General features: G+C 41.6%; 1 protein-coding gene across 4 annotated transcripts in view; it reads left to right on the forward strand.

Moving 5' to 3' along the window:
- LOC117249196 (uncharacterized) overlaps positions 1-17,654 on the forward strand; it is a 49,086-nt gene extending 31,432 nt beyond the window's left edge. For all 4 annotated transcript variants that reach the window (XM_078165126.1, XM_033614656.2, XM_033614659.2 and 1 more), the window contains exons 3-6: positions 13,290-13,481; positions 13,579-13,732; positions 14,296-14,481; positions 15,558-17,654. In XM_078165126.1, coding sequence (XP_078021252.1) covers positions 13,290-13,481; positions 13,579-13,732; positions 14,296-14,481; positions 15,558-15,888 — 863 coding nt within the window. In that variant the 3' untranslated portion in view covers positions 15,889-17,654. The remainder of the gene's footprint in view (positions 1-13,289; positions 13,482-13,578; positions 13,733-14,295; positions 14,482-15,557) is intronic.
- The last annotated feature ends 406 nt before the right edge of the window (positions 17,655-18,060 follow it).

Consider the following 18,060-nt stretch of genomic DNA (forward strand, 5'->3'; position numbering starts at 1 on the left):
GAAGCTGCAGGGGTGCAGTTGGTGTCCAATTTGATCTCCAGTTTAGGTCCTGCCAGGATGCTGATGAGCAGCGGTTATTTCAGCCTTAGAAAAGCCGTAAGCCTTTACATTAACACAGTAACACAACCTATTAACCTGGACAGAGTGTGTGAGAGTTAATGTTAGTGTTAATCCCTAAGTACAGCCTATATCAGTTACTTAGCAGGTTGTCTGCCTCTTAATCTGGTCCAGCAGGAGTTTATGGTGAATCCTTACTGTCCGTAGTATTTTTTTTTCTCTGTAATTAGATTTAGTCTCTCACTTTTTGTCCAAAAACACTTACTATACTGACTTCATGCATAGTTTTCTTAGACAGTGTCTTAGTGTCTGGGGGGAAATGAGTCCCCCACTACTGTTTTCTTATATTGCTTCCAAAATGAAGCACTAAAGGAGAAAACAAGTGCAATGGTGTGCAACCAAGGAGTCAGCTACCACAACCAAATTACTGTGGTTCCAAGTGGCTAAATATTCTTAAAGAACCCAGCTCCTTGGACAAAAACAAATACCAATGTTCAGTTTTAGATACAGCACCTACCTCTCGATGAGAATAAGCTGCTTATTCGTCCCTCTGAGTCTCTTTGGATAAGATTGTCAGCCAAAAGCCTAAAATGTAAATGTGAAATGTTACAATGCCTTTAATCTGATTAACTGACAGGCAAAGCCAATTACCTTTGTCTATTCCAGTCTATTTCTAGTGCAAGAAATCCTGTTAATGACACGCCAACACCCAGGAATACAGATACTCACTGGTGGCAGAGTCCAGTGTATTTTGAAGCCAATTACTTCTATCCATTTGATGTTTTTGCTTTTTTTTAATCAGGAGTGCATTGGAAGCCGTGCTAGCAATCTGCTTCACTCACATATCTCACATTAGCTCTGTAAACTTTAACATATGCAACATCTAGATTTCTGCAAACAAGCATCACCCACAAGATGAATTTCTGCATGGACACATAGTCTACATGCAAGGGCACACACCCATACACACATGCAGTGCCAGGGGTATTTCTGTCAGCGACACACACTATCGTCACTCCTGAGCTCTACAGGCTTGGCGAGCTTCAGACAAAGAGTTCCTTCTGTCTCCAGCCTGTCAATCCAATATGGTTGCTGGCAGTGACTCAATTTCATTATTGCCTTCCCACGGCTTACAACTAGCACTGCTCCCTGAACAAAGTCACTGAGGGAGAGTCTGAAATTAGCCTCCTCTCTGCCCTGATGGTTGAAGTTGGATGGGAAAACATGAAGGGCTGGCAGAATGAAAGTGAAGAGGCAGTGAAGACAAACACACCTCATCGACACTGTTTTTTGATAAAGACCATCACGTCACACCTCAAGTTATGCTTATCAATGAAAGCATTAGTTCAGCATTTTGGGAAATACACTTATTTTCGTCATTGCTTTGTATTGCTTTCACATCCATAAATTAGAAATGTAGCTGGAGCCAGCAACTGGTTAGCTTAGCTTGGTACAAAGACTGGAAACAGGGGTAAACAATGAGCTCTGCTCCGTCCAAGGGCAACAAAATCTGCCTACCAGCACAATGTAATGTGCCAGGTAACCAGTAGAAACTCCACAAAGTTACTGAAATAGAAGAAATAGTCTGGCACAGCACAAGATCCCCGTAAAAAGGCAGAATTTTGATTTTATACTTCACCTTTGTATGGATTTCACTAACAATTAGTTAGCTTTACAGCTGCTGGCAGATTTTGCTACCTTTGGACAGAACCAGGCTAACGGTTTTCCTGTTTCCAGCCATGGCTTAGTCAAGCTAAGCTGACCAACTGCTGAATTTGGAGCGTATCTATTGCCCCTTTTCCACCAATGTGGAACCAATTCCATTCACAGAACCAGAGCTAATGTGGTGGAAAGGTGGCATATGATCCAAAGGTTTTCTGCACTTGGCTCTCAACATGGAGGTGACGAGTCATAGGCTAGCAGCTAATGGTGACAACTCCATAATCAGCACTAACATCAGCAACAGTGCTGACAGCGCTAACAGTGTAAACTGGGGCAAACTGGAGAATGGGCGCTATGCTTCTGCCGTCCTGATAACAGTAGCTGCCTTTTAAGTACAGTGAAAAGCGGCAGCAATAAGCTAGCTAGTGGGGTACACACACAGGGACTCATATGCACTAACATTCACGTGCAACGAACCCTCTACCACATCAAAGAACACAGAAGCTCGGATTACAACACAACCACAGGTAGTGTGACTTCATTCTCAACTCAGGACACCATTACTCTGTTTGTTATGTTATTCTAACATTACAAATATTGGTTTGCTACTATATCTATAGGTTGGATATTGTATAGAGCTCCATTAAAGGGAAATTTCGGTTTATTTCAACCTGTTTCCTATCGTCCTAAATTTGTTTCAAGTGACTAGTGACATAAAAATAATAGTTAGCATGTTAGCCGTTAGCCTAGATACAGCCAGTAGCGTCAGACCCGTTAAAACGTAAGTGAATGGGCATACTTCAAGTGCAAAGTTAGTCCACTAAACAAGCTTTTTTTCCCACAAAGACCACCTCATATCGTTAGGATAAATGTCAGAGAACATAATAGAAAATAACATGTAAACGTGTTGTCTTACCTTACCGGTGTGGTGCCATGTTTGTTTACCATTTAGCTCTGCTTTCCAAAGCACAGCCGAAATATCGCGAGAACAAGCAGCGATCTCATACCGTGCCTGAAATATTGCGAGCTCTAGATAAAGCCCAGCTGGATACTACTCCAGGTGGAGGTGTCTCGTCCTCGGTCACATCCAGACCTTGAAAATAAGTCTGCAACCAGTCCCATTCCTTGCAACAGAGGCATTCCTCTTCTGTGGGCACTGGGGCACAGCATTCACAGGTACACCACCCATCTCCAGAGCTACGCAGCCTTGCAGCAGCCATTCCTCCTCTCTCGTCCTCTACCTGTTGCACCTCTCTCTCTCTCTCTCTCTCCTCCTCTGTTCTTCAATTTCACAAAGCTCTTCGTCAGTGTATTCTGGCTCAAATAAATAAGGGTTAAGTCTGGCAAAAAGTCAGCCATTATTCTATAAATCTTTCATAAAATAAATGAATGAACTTTTCAGGCTACTGTCGGGTTCTGCCTTCCAGCTGTTGCTGCTTGTTCTCGCAAGATTTCAGGCACGGTATGAGTTCGCTGCTTGTTCTCACAATATTTCGGCCGCGCTTTGGAAAGCAGAGCTAAATGGTAAACAAACATGGCACCACACCGGTAAGGTAAGACAACACGTTTACATGTCGTTTTCTATATCTTCTCTGACATTTATCCTAATGATATGAGGTGGTCTTTGTGGAAAAAAGCTTGTTTAGTGGACTAACTTTGCACTTGAAGGTTGCCCGTTCACTTACGTTTTAACGGGTCTGACTCTACTATGCGCCCCGGCTATATCTAGGCTAACGGCTAACACGCTAACTATCATTTTTATGTCACTAGTCACTTGAAACAAATTTAGGATGATAGGAGACAGGTTGAAATAAACCGAAATTTCCCTTTAACATAATCACAAGATGGACTGGAAGAAAAACTAGCACCAGTGCTCATTCCAGTAAATTGAATTCAACTCACTTTTTAAAATATGAATATCTCAAAAGCTAACAGAAATCCCCATTAGATGTGCTGTCATTTCTGGTTTTCTTTTGTGATGGAAGTATTAATTTATCTTTTAAGTTCATCCATTTCCAGCACCCTACTGTGTGTACTTTTGATTTCATTTCCTACATTTTCAGAATGTCAAGATGAGTTTTACTTGACTTATTCCATTTGAAACAAAGTGACAGTCACTGCTGCTGAACACGCAAGAAAAGAAAGTGGAATTTAAGATCTCTTGTGTCTTTGTCATGTAACTTTGATGAAAGCTTTCATCTTATGGTTTGGGCTTTTTTTCCTGTGCAAAAAAATTCATTTTTTGTTTGCTTAGAGCCCATTGAACCAGGCTCAGCCAAGTCTGTTCTCTACATGAGGGTTTCAAGACCAGTGTTACTTCCCTCTGGCATGTCAGCAATGTCTGTAGTTCAGAATCAGCCCTACTGTCCGTGCTCTGTTTCACTTGAGAGATTATCCACAATCAGATCCAACCAAAGCTGCTGGTTAAAGGAGAACTTCCATTACCTTTCAGCTTTTACCTCTGCTTTCTGCAAGTCGACTGGAAAAAAACCCTGAAAAATGTGACCATACAAAAATCCCTTATCACGTTGTTTCACTCTACTTGCGTTAGGAGCTCATTTGACACAAGCACTAATGCATGGCCGAGGCAAACATGCATGTCTTTATGTGTTTGCATAGGAACACACACACAGTACTCAAGCAGAGCGAGAGCCAGGGGGATTAGGTAATCAGTTGTGATACCACGCATCGGTGAGGTGCCACAGAAATAGATACACTGATGGAGAGGACAGAGAGAGCAGGATGTTCGTTTGAGGTCAGATCACATAAAGCTGGAGCAGCTGGAGCAAAGGGACCAAAAAACACTCAAGAAGGGGAGGAATCAGACAGCAACACGAGGGTGAACGAGATGAAGCTAGTCAGCCAAGGATGCCATCTTTCATTAACTTCAACTCAGACTTTTAGCGTCTGGTGAAGTCTGACTCAGATGAAATTTATTTTTAACCATTATTTATCCAGGGAAAACTGACTAAGCATTGAGGAGAGGAGAGTCTTTCCTCAGTTTGTTTAGCTAACGTCTAATATCCAGCTGCAGGACTTGTTTGTATACTGCTTCCACCCTCCATCTCTGAGTGTACTTTGTCTCCTTTGAAAGACATGAGGGTTTAACAGGTAGGGAGTCTGACAAAAAAGTGCAATTAAGTTGCATTATGGGAAGTATAGGATCAAGTGTGATCCAGTGGCGCTTGATTCATATGAGGGGTAGTAGTCAGGATATCTATGCAGAGGTATGGACCATTCTTTCTTCTGACTTTGAGAGTGAAATACTAAGACCTTGTTCACATGTACATAGGTATATTTGAAAACAGCATCAGAAACCACGTTTTCAGTGTTGATGCAAAGACAGGAAAAACAGATCAGGTGTCGCAAATGCTGCAACATTTCATGCAATGGCGGACATGGCTAAAATAGTGCTGCCTCTAATTTTGCAGGACTTTTTACATGTTTAAATATAAATGTAAAGTTACACTTCCACTATATTGCGGAATAGAGGCATCAGGATACAGTGGTTACTGCTCCAGATAGCCTTCCAGCAATAGGGTTTCAGTTTCAATTCAGGTTTTTGATTGGCCGGCATCTTCTTCTTCTTTGCGTGGCTTTAAGGTTATATCTGCACCTGTTGGCTTGGCATGCTCTTGATAGCACTTGGTCAATATTGGCTTGTCGGTGAGCATCTGTTGCCCTAGTTTATATGGTGTGCCCTGCACCGCTGGCACAAGTCAGGCCTTGTTGGATTTTTTTCTGCTGATTCAGTATGTTGAATTGGTATTGGAGACAGCGGAGCCCATTGGTGAATGACATAACTCTGACTGGCAGTTCAACTTAGTGGATGAGAAGAGAAACTAAAGTGAGGAAAGTAAACAAACAGCTGAAGTCAAGAGGGAGTGAGATCAAAACAAACTTACATTATGTACGATCATTTTTTCTAGCCATGAAGCTTTTTTAGCAGGAAGGGTTCATAAATGCTTGCATTATTTTTCTCAAGCTCACAGTAACTATCATTTGTCCTTTCAACATCGGGTTGAGCTTTTAATGTGCTAACTGGCTAACAGGCATCTTAAATCCGTCCTATAGCTCTTCCTGTTTCCCTTTTTGACCAACAAATACAGATTTCTGCCGCCTGCTGGTATGGAGAGTTATTCTCGTTCATGCAGGCGCAGAACATTCATGCTAGTTGGTGGTTGGCTGTAGTCTGCTGTGTGTTCAGTGACACTTTCTGGCCGAGACACAGGTGACGTGAGGCGACATAGCAGTCGATCTTCGTTGCCACAAGTTCTTTGGTGTTGGTTTGGTGTGCCTGGGCCTTAAATCAGTGGCGCATTAGTTAAAGGGATATTTCCCTGCAACACACTTCACTGAATTGTTTGAGTAATGATGTCATGATCAGTTTACAGGGTAAGGTTTTAAATTTGGCCATTCATGAAGCTGAAAAGTGAGTATGTGTGGGCATGGCATGCATGCCGTATGTCATTGTACAGAACATCTGTCTTCATACATGTGAGCATGCCACTGGTGCATCCATGGGTGCATCTAGAGAGTGTGTGTTTGTTCCGTTCACTCGTTCTGTGCATGTGAATGTGTATGTGTGTGTTTGAATCTTTAATGCAGAGAGCCTAATCTTTATTTAATCACAAACTATTCTGAGTTTGCTTCCCTGACAGAGACAAGCGGGGAGGGTTTTAGCAAAGTGGATGTTTGGTTGGCTGTGTCGCGTTGCCAGGTTTGGGGGGGTTCAGAAGTATATTAGCGCCCTGCTGGCAGCTGAACGTTTTGATTGGCAACCTGCAGTTTCCACGATGACAGAAGAGCTTTCTGAATGGGACCGAACCAACATGAAAGGGCAAACAGAGCGCAGAGTCAACACACATGCACTCACAGAACTAACGTAGCCTCACTCTGGACATCAGCACAGATTTCAGACACATACACACATGAATTCTTTTCAGAGCTGATGTCAGTCACTCAGACACACACACTCACACACACAGAACTTTACTTGCAGCCAAAGTAAAGTGACAGAAAATCAACAACACACCAAAAGCAACAGACATTTTCAATCTTTTCGGCATTAATTCTAGTTTTTATTGATGCTGGGCTCCACTGGGGGTGTTCTGTTTGTTCGCTCCACACTGCTGTCATTGTTCCTCTTCTCTGTTTACTATAGCGTGTCGACTGGCAGGGGAGGTGGGCGTTACTTCAGTGTCTCGGGGTTTGTCGGGATGGCAAAGAGCTTCCTCCTGCGGCGTGGCAACAGCCAGCTAAAAAACACCTCAGCTAGAATCTTAAAACACACACACTGTCACGTAATATGTTCAATATTTTATCTGCTTTTATAGAGGTGAAGGCTTTTTCTGTGGCAGACAAGTGTGTGGGTGTTTGTGAAAGAGGAAGCTTAGGAGGTGCACCTGGTGTAAGTTTCAAGAACACATACTATGCATGTACAGTGCATATATTACCTAATGTGCTAGTGGTGTTTTAACGGGAGTTTGTTTACAAGCTAATAGCTTGCTTGTTAGTTAGCTATACAGATATATAATAATGTAATATAAGCAATACATAATTTATATAGATGGTGAGAGAATTATTCCCTGACTCTGCAATTCCCCTTAGCTCTGCTGTGTTTTCAACATCTTTCTGTTCACTGTTGTGGTACTACAGCATGCAACTTTTACATTTCAATTTCTGCTTTGTTTCAATATCATAATTCATCAATTTGTAGCCACAGCACGGAGCTGTTTTCAGTGGAAAGGTTACAAAAAAGCCACAGTTCAGTATACCTGTCCAGTACCAAACAGTGGGCAGCAAGGTTATCAGCTAGCTGGTGAAGATAGTGGGACATTTATCCACTAAAGAGCCAGATATTGGTTTCAGAGATTGGAGGAGACCCAAAACAGAGGTAAAATGAGAAACAGAGGTAAAATGAGAGTGAGTATTGAATTGACTGGCGACCCAATATGGCCTCATGTTGCTTCATGTCTGCTAGCTATTTTAATAGACAACTGCTTGCTTGCATGTTTGCTATGAAAACTTAAAAAGATAAATGATAATATAAAAGTGTTCACAGCTTGTTCTGCTACAAGCTGCCAAGAACATACAATAATACTGCTTTAAAGGAGCTGTATGCAACATACAGAACATTATTTCAGCAGCAAACAGCAATTTGCCATGTTAAGATATAGTGGAATTACTCGTAATGGCGTTCTGAGCAGAGATTAAAGTCATGCTACTTCTGTATGTTGTCATCAAAGCTTCCCTGTTATTTGTTATGGTAGCTTTTAATGCATGTGATTCCCTGTGTGTATATCCCACTGGCTTGATGATCACTGCTGCTGTGCATCGCGTTCCTACGGTGTTTACCACAGATTAGGCGTCCCAACCCACGGTGGCCGAACTGTGTCTTCAAGAAAGTGTAGCTCTCCCCCTCCCCTCCCACTCTCCCAGGTTAACACTGTTAACTCTGTCAGCACAGTTCACGCTGTTAGCACTATTAACTGATAGCTGCCGGCTCACCTCCATGTTGAGAGTCGTGTGTAGGCAATCAGTGTTCTGACTCTGAGTCAAAGCTATGCTCTGAATGTTGCCTACAGCACTTTTAAATTTGAAGTCCAATCAGAAAACAGAAGCTAAGTTATAAAGCCCCATGAAGCCCCAATAAAAATGACACTGAAAGTTAATTTACCATACCACCACCTAATAATGAATATCCCCATCCCATGTGAACAGCAAATAGATAACTGTGTTGTTCTGTGCCATGTGTGAGTCTTTATAGTAGACCATTATAGACAGCTCCTGTTACTGAAATGAGGTCTGATAAACTCACCAGATAAATCTCAGCTGATAATTAAAACCACCTCATTTTAATTAAACAATATCATATCGCTTTCTTTCACATGCAAATTTCAGTCCTTAGTATTCATTCCCCAGGAGATTTACATCTCTCCAACACAAATGACAGGGTTATATTTTTCTCAAACAGCAACAGTTTTGTTGCACAAAGACAGGAGCCTGACATCAGCAATCAGATAAATGTATACTACTCTATGTCAAATCCTTATTAAAACTCACTCAAACTTTTAATTGTCCACCTTTCTTTTTCACAGTGTTAGTCATGTCAATTGCTTTAAGTGTAACTGTGGTATGCTACAGCTACCAGGAGCAGAGGTACGAGGGATCTCATTGTACATGTTAAATGTTTAGAAAGCTATCAATCAAGGCCTTGACTTATAGAAAAAAAATGTTGGGCTTTGAAAGTTTTGAATGGAATCTTGTGCAGCTATTGGTCACTGGAACAACTGAATCTACCAATGCTTCAGTTTTTTAAACCCATTTGCCAAAAAAAAAGTGTTTGTTCCTGCAAACTACTGATATGTTACAATTTTTGTTTTATATGTAGTGGATATGTTGAAACTTTACGCTTTAGACATAAGACCTGCTTGGTTAGGACCACTTGATTAGGTTGCTACAAACATGGCTTAGAATACCCCTAAACTCTTGTTAAAAAAATACAGCGTCTATCACTACCAACACACCTAAAAATGCCCCAAACTCTCATCAAAAATTCTCACTTAAGTCACTACAAGCACAGCTAGTAATATGCTGAACTCTCATTAAAAAAATCTCCCTTTTGTCACAATAAACTCACCTAGAAATGCCCTGAACCGTTAATAAAAATACTGGCTTTTATCACTACACTACACAGCTAGAAATATCCTGAGCTCTCATAAAAAAAATTTTTTTAAAAAAATCCTCTTTTGTCACTACAAACACAGCTTGAAATGCCCTTAACTGTCAATAAAAAATATTCGCTTTTATCACTACAAACACAGCTAGAAACGCTCTGAACTCGCATAAAAAATACCTGCTTCTGTCACTACAAACATGGCTGGAAATGCCCTGACCTGTAGTTAAAAACATCAACACTTTTGTTGGTCTCAACAGTGGTCTGCTTCTGTCTGGTGCTTGGCAGTTGTCTCACCTATCTGTCAAGTCATTCACTATCCCCTCCTCCTCCTGATGAGAAAGTCACCTCATAAAGATGTAATCTCAACTACGTCATACATGTGAAACATACAAATGTAGCATATCTGTGGTTTGCAGGAACATGCAGAGCAAACATTTTATTCTACACACACACACACACACACACATACACACACAATGCTAGCATCAGTAAAATATATCTTAGGGGAAACAAAATGGCTTTTAGTTTCCCCTTTTATATCAGTCAGCTTGTCCTTGTTTCCCTGCACTGTACCCATTACGCACGTGTCTGCTGTGTGTGCCTTGATGTGTGTGTGTGTGTGTGTGTGTGTGTGTGTGTGTGTGTGTGTGTTAGGGAGGGAGGGGATGCTGTCATCTTCACACAGGATCACGGGATCCTCTCCCTCTCTGTCTCTACTGCTGCAGAAATCCTCCCATCTGTCGTTCCTAATCAGCAGAGAGCAGCTTGCATGTTCACAGGGTCTTATTGTGGGATGACATCTCTCTCTCTTTCCCTCCCCTTTTCGTGCTCTCTTTCTCTCTCTCTCTCTCTCTCTCTCTCTCACACACACACACACACACACGCACACACATAGATTACACTAATACTGACACAGCAAAGCAAACTGCAGCATCACATGCCCTCCTGGCCGTTACTGTTTACAGTTTGTTACGCTGCTCCCCAGTGGCCAAAAAAAGAAATCTATTTCTTTAAATGCATCATTTTTAAAACTACAGTCCAGTGTAGCATCATGTGAGTGAATGGTTTCATTTGTTTTGGTGAATATTTGCTTCTGTTAGTGATTCAAGTGATGATGCATCTTACCAAATCACAACGTATGTGTAGTTTTGGATAACTACTAATCATCTTGTTCTTTTTACTGTTATGTACTTTTTCTATGTAATTTAATGTCTTACATACTGGCCATAACATGGTATGACTCAGTGGAGTGTTAAAAGCCAGAAATCTCAGCAGCTGGCCAAGTAATTGCTGAGTCATCAGCATTAATCAATAACCCTGTCAACCTGCCGCAGATATCATATGACCATTTTGTGCTACGGTGCAGAAATAACCCACACTTACTCTCCATTTGAGTAAGATCTTTCTGAAAAATGAGGGATGTGTTGTGTGACTAGTGACGCTGTGGGTTTACATGAGATTTCCTGCGAGTCTCAAAAATCCCTGCAGCACAATCTAACAATAGCTGCTGTATCACAAGACGACCTCTCAGAGGTATTGTAGCATAAGGAAGATAAAAATAGTACTTTCTGTCTCTCCATCTCTCTGTCTGTCTATCCAGTGAAAGTGCTAATCTCAGGCTCCCTGCATAGATAACAGACACAGAGGCCGAGCTGTGTCTGTGTTTGACAAGAGAGTGCAGAAAAAAGTGACAAGAAAGGAAAAACAAAAAAAGAAAGTGTGGGATAAAGAGAGTAGAAAGAGTCAGACAAGGACAAAGGAGAGGGGCAGTCAGAAAAAGCTATTGAGACAGAGTTACAATCTTCAGTTCAAATCTGAAACAAATAACGTATCCGCATACAACGGTTCATATAATATTTAATTAATTAGCACCCATTTTCACATTACATACTTAACATTAAGCTATGTAGGCTAGGTTTAGGAAAGTGAAGTTAGGTAGGTTAAGTTTAGGAAAGTAAAGTTGGGTAGGTTGGATATAGGGAAGTAAAGTCACGGAGGTTAGGTTTATGAAAGTGAAGTTACGTAGGTTAAGTTCAGGAGAGTGAAGTCATGTATGTTAGGTTTAGGAAAGTGAAGTTAGGTAGGTTAAGTTTAGGAAAGTGAAGTTACATAGGTACAGTTTAGAAAAGTAAAATCACAAAGGTTGGGTTTAGGAAAATAAAGTTAGGATGGCTAGGTTTAGTAAAGTAAAGTTACTTAGGTTAGGTTTAGGAAAGGGAAGTTATGTAGGTAAGGTTTAAGAAAGTAAAATCACAAAGATTGGGTTTAGGAAAGTAAAGTTAGGTAGGTTGGATCTAGGAAAGTAAAGTCACGTAGGTTGGGTTTAGGGAAGTAAAGTTACATAGATTAGATTTAGGGAAATTACATAGGTGAGGTTTAGGAAAAGAAACAAGGTGATGACATACCTAAAATAACTCAAAGTTTACCAGGTTTCAGACACTGCTGTCCTGGGGGAAGGTTCTATGTTTATTTAACACATCTACCACCCCAACCTACATCCTTACTGTACGTTCACACCAGAAGCTTCCAAAGAGGCAAAGTCTGTCGCGGACGCCCAAGAAGCACGACTGTCAAAAATATTTGTGGCAGCTTTGGTTGCTCTAATAGCTCATCATGTGAATCATTGAACGTTCGATCGTGCTTGTCAATTTAAAGGAGCCGCAAAGCGGACTACTGGCCTGAAAGCAGCATAGTTGCTGTTGTCCAGTCAAAAAGCTCACAGTTGGCCAACAGAAAGTTATGTTTGGTCAATGAAAACAGAAAACGTATGTCATCCCATTCAAACCAAGCAAAGAAGACTTGCATGCTATGTCGCAACATTAGCCTGCAATTCTCTCCTCTATTACTAACATTACACACTTTAAAACTCACCAGACCAACCAACTACTTCCGCGACACGGTCCCACGCCTCATTCTTCTTATTTTGGTCTCTGTAACTGAACAGTGAAACATTATACAGGACTGAGTGGGCACGAACGCAAGTTATCAACTTTATCCATTGTCGGAACAAGTGTGTTTTAGGAACCAAAGTTACATGGCTTGTTCTCTGGGACCCGCTTCATCGAAGCACGTCAGCATTCTGATTGGTTGCCGCCAAACTGTGTCAGAGCTCATTACCATAAAGTTGAACAAGTTTTAACTCCCCTCCGGAGCTGCTACGGTCGCTTTGGTTGCCCAAGACGCGCGGCTGACGACCAGGTCGCCCAAGTCACCGGGCTCTCATTGAAAATTAATGACTTCTGCCGCCTTGGAAGCTCTATGCACTGTTGGTGTGAACATACAGTTATGAGAACTCTTGCTCTTTCTACTACTCCTGTCAGCACATTGGTCATGTGATCACAGCCCTTCTGATTACATAGGTTATATTATACAAATTACTGGCTCATGATTATGTGGGTTATATACAAATTCTGGTGCAAAACTTTTCATAGGTATATGTACAAACAGTGTAGTGAGAACAGCCTGGTAAAAAACTTTTGCTACAAACATTGTAAGTGTCTCATTATCAAAGAAAGGCCATAATATACCAATGGTCTACAATCATACATGGTCCAGGATATGACTAATATACAATGAAGCAAGAGGATGTGCAGTTTTTTACCTACGGAAAGAGATTTTTGCTATTTCTGAAGTGATAGAATTCAAATAACTCCACTAATGTTGAGCCCACTTAAAAAACTCAGCGGATTGCAAGTAAGCACCTACTCTCTGTAGTTAGAAGAATACTCATGTCTGTATGCTAAATATGAAGCTATATCTGAAACATTTTACAAGGACGGATTAGCTCTTATGAGTCAAAACCACTGTTCTTTCTTACCTTCAGCTCTAAATCACAAAGTGCTTTGTTGATTTATGAAGTGACCGTCTGTTTCATCCCCTCTCCTCTCAGGTCTATCCTGTATCCCTGTCCTGCCACCACGCCGGGGTTCCTTCTATGTGGAGAGCGGCACAGGCGTGTCGATTGGTAGCGTGTTGGCCTTCTGGTGCAGAGAAGGATACCAGCTGGTCGGCAGTGACAAAATCTACTGCAATGTCAGGAATGGCAAACCGCAGTGGAGCAACTACCTGCCCGTCTGTGAAGGTGAGCGATTCATTTGGCTACAAATGCACGCTTGACAGTCATTTTCTTGGGATCTGCTGATTCAATAAATCTTTTAAAATGTAATTCATTCCCACAGCGATCCCCAGACCTGAGGACCGTGGTCTGAGAGTGGCTGTGTTGGCTTCAGTGGTGAGTGGCATTGTCATCCTGGCCATGTCCCTGTCCTTCCTTATCTGCTGCCTGCAGGAACGATCCAGTCGGGACCGAGCCAAGAAAGAGGGACGAAGCAGGTAGGACTGACAAAAGAAGTAAATATTTTTCTCAAATACCAACAGATATCGGTCTGACGAGCCTCTGGAGGCAACAGTCAATATTTTGGGGATTTCAATGTAGCCAAGATATCAGAATATCAGGGTCAAAACTACTTCTTTGGTGTGCCGGCCATTGTTTACAGAGCAATTAGCAATTTGAGACGCAAGAATGCAATTGGAGTTGAGAGATGTCGCAACGAGCGAACTGTCTCACAAGTAACCAGCTTATAAAGCTACATAATTGTCAGACAATAGCCAATGATTCCAAAATTGCATTTCTGCCTCTTTTGCTCTCCACATAAACTGTTTATCTAAGTGCAACCAAAGCCCTCAAACATGATTGGTCAGAACTACTTGGACTACAAACGGACTACAAACAGAAACCAGAATGCTTAACAAAATCTTGTCCCATTGCTTACGGATTCTGCATTCATATTAAATAGAGCTTATCCTCGATATAACCCCACCTGTTACATTTAGTTCTCAAACTTTCTCTCTGCTATATGAAGCCTACTGAGCTGACTAAGTTCTCTCCTCCTCAGGCGCAGAGAGAAGCGCTCGGCCCGCCGCAGCGAGTGTTGGCTAGAGAGAGAAGAGGGAGAATGGGAAGCCTTCCCTCCTCCCAAGATCTTCCATCTCTCCCAGAGGATGAACCCCCGTCTGGCTCCTGACAGCCCCCTCTACCTGACTGGGGGGCTTGGTGGATATGAAAACAGAGGATACCAGAGGTAAGCTGGCAGAGAACCAAATACATCATGAAGGTGTATGTTTTAACAAATGCATATAAGCAATGTCAGTCTACTGTTATCCTAAACAAATTTGATATTTATTCCTACAAATCATAATGTGAAGATGTTTCTGTTCACCAAGTTTCATAGTAATATGTTTGAGCTAAGAAGAAACAAAAGGACAGAAGGTTTAAGTCTATAGACTGTACTCAGGGCAAATGTTTGACACAAGCAAACCCATCATCTTACACATGTCTGCTTCCCAAGATCGAAATACACGGGTATATAACATGACAACATGCAAATACAAAATCGATAGAGAAATTTGTCTATGTCATAGAGCTCCATTGCTGTCCAAAAACTATTAAAAACACACTGTTGCACTGGCTGACATAGTCCTTCATTACCATGAACACATACTATAATTTTGAGTGAGTCCCACACACAGAAAGTCGTCCCTAACATATGCACCATTTTCCATGAAACTTTGAATTTTTGACCTGTTTTAAAAGATTTGCCTTCAGTGGTAACCGGTGGGCTTGGAGCTAAGTGCCATACAGCATATAGCAAAGTGCGCTAGTTATTAGGCTAATTTATGCAACAGGAAATGTCATAAGCACATGCTAATAACGTTAGCATGTTGTATATGTGAGGTAAATGTGTCTAGTATAAGACAATTGTTTTGTCTGTGAACTTTGTGAATAATAATGGAGCCGAACTTTGTAACGTTACATTTGCTAAATGCTGCTGATGTTCGCAGCTTAATAGAGGAAAAGTCTGCTAGTTACAAGGCCAATTAGGCTTTCACTAATAATGTTAGCATGAGTTATAATGGAACCAGACTTTTCACCTTTGTTTAATATTGTCGCTATTACGCCATGTTTTATGTGTTTTAGTTGAATCAATCAAACACAGTGGCATAGAAACCCACCGCCACCTAGCGTTTTGGAGGTATAATTGCAGAATGTCACAGACATGCCACCGCACAAGTATAAATACTGTCATTGGTAAAGGCCAGTTGCTGAAACATTCAGCTGATGTGACTCTCTTCCTTTCTTCTTCTGTCTTTCATTCAGGAGTCAGGAGAGTTTGCTGAAGGCCTCCCTGCCCGGACTCTACCGCTCTGAGTCTCAGCTTTACCCACACGTCGTCCTGCAGAGGGTCCCGACTCCAACAGCGCCTTCTGCCCCTTCTGCTCCATCTGCCCCCCTCTACCTCCACCTCCCCGCCTCCTCCTCCTCTGCTTCCTCACCCGTCCATGCAACCACCCACGGTCAGCCTCCCATGATGCCGCAGTATCCTACCCCGACGTACCCGCCCAACCCCAACACAGCTGTGCCCCCCTACCCAACACCGGCGCCTATCTACCCCAACCCCAATCCAACACCACAGAGGCCATGGCAGTAGCTACACCTTCCCCTACACATAGTTAGTGGGCGCTGTGCCGTCCCTGTTGAAGACGTCGGAGGGACAGATTCACAGACACATTTTGGGGACACGTGAAATCTTTTTACTCTCCCTCATTCCTGTTTTCTCCCACTGAAGGCTGCAGGTGCAATGATCAACACGGACACAAAGAAAACGTGTACAACTGGAGCTGCAGCCAGTTTAGAAGCCCCCTCTGTTACTGCATGCTTGCTGAACTTCTCCTGCATTTTGGACTTAACAGGAACTGGGCACTCTAGATTTTTCTTTGTCCTTAATTCTTACTGAACTGCTGCTGCTGCTGCGCTCTCCACAAGAGGAGATCTATGGAGAAAGTTGTGCTTTTTTAGCCATCAGATATTACAAGAAAGCTTCGAGTAGCCAGTTGACAAGGGAACACAGGGAGTTTAACTCTAAGGTATACTAATTTGGCTTAACCATTGATGTTAATGAAGGTTTTGAAGGATTATAAAGGACTTTGACTGTGGCCACCACCATTTAGGCAGCTGAAATCTCCCAGCAGTGTAAGCGTTTTTTAATAGTTTATTGGTAAGAAAAAGATTCCTATCAGCCTTCCTAAAGTCTATATAATCTAACCTTGACAGATATGTATAGTATACATATATACAGTTTATTTTTGCTTTGAAACTAAAGACTTAACATACATTTCTTATATCTCATGTGTGATGTGACAAAAGACTTAGTCTCTTTACAGCTCTTATTAATATGCCCTGATATTTTCCCACACTGTGAGGAGAAAACAGACTGATGATGGGGCTTTATGGGTAGCAAACACACTGTGATTAAAAAGCATCTGTTGCTGTAGCCACTGAATGCAGCCAGTGATATGGTGTTTGTATGGATTTCATGATACAGTCATTGTTTTAAATTGATCATTTCTTTCTCGCCAGAATTGTTGACGAAATGTAAAAAAAAAAAAAAAAAAAAATCGTGTTTATTTTTCTCTGTCTGTACTGCCATAACTCATTCTATCACCAAAAGCTAAAGCATTTTGGCAAAGTCATTCATGACCCCTGATGGATTTAGGAACATGTAGGGTATACATGTCTAAAATACTGACTGGAAATCTGAGCGGGGTCTAATGATAATTGCAAATAATTATCACAGCTTCAATTAATTATAGGCTAGTTTGAGCCATAGGTTCAGATAGTAACTTGAAAACTGATTTTTAACTTCAAGACAACCTCTTGTGCGATGTAACTAAGGTTCTCTGTGTGTAGCAAACATAAGGAGGTCAGACACACTGTGAGACTATTTTGTCCCTGATGCACTGGAAACTGCACAGAAAATGCACTGATAAGTCTGAGCAGCGAGATGGAGAAGCTTCCGGACCATGTCGACCTATAAACTCTGATTCACTTGAATTCTCTAAACTTCAGCTGCAGTTGTGCAGCTTTACAGCAAATGTTGAGATTGCTCCTAATTTCATTTTTTAATGAATAATCAACCTTTATTTTTCCCTTGGTCTACTGTATGTTCATGCATTTTAATCCTTAACTTTATCCAAGAGCCCTTTACTGTTGCTACTCTAGCTGTGGGGCTGTCTTTATTTTTAATAGAAGGACTTGAGTAGACACACTTACAAATCTGCACTTTACATTTTTTTGAAGGGGGGTTGAAACAGCTTGGACTGGACAGTCCTCAGTATTTCTTTTACTGTAAACTATTTGTTGTATAATAATAAGACTGCCATAAAAGCTGAATAAAGAGACTTTTGTTTAGTTGAACGGATCAGCATGCGTTTTCAGTGTGTGCTTTTCTGACTGATTCAGAGAGGAAGAGGAGGGAACTAGATAAAGAAAGGAAGGAAATAGACAAAGGAAGAGGGAGAAAGAGGGACAGTCAGGAAATTCAGAGGAAGATGGACCTAATTCATCACAGCGTCCTGACAGCTGAAAATGATTAGATGACCTCATTTGCCTGCAGAGCGGCACTGACACATGAGGAAGATGGAGTGGTTTGTCTGTTCACACTGGACTTGAGTGACAGGAAAGGAGATCTCAGATGGCGATGACAGCCATCTCTCATACTTAAACCTAAATAAAAGATGTTTGATGCTATTACGTGGGTTGAAAGGTTGATGTAGCAGCAAACATCTTTTATTTAGGTTTAAGTATGAGAGATGGCTGTCAT

This window comes from Epinephelus lanceolatus, chromosome 23 (genome assembly GCF_041903045.1).
Source record: "Epinephelus lanceolatus isolate andai-2023 chromosome 23, ASM4190304v1, whole genome shotgun sequence".
Taxonomy (NCBI): Eukaryota; Metazoa; Chordata; class Actinopteri; order Perciformes; family Serranidae; genus Epinephelus; species Epinephelus lanceolatus.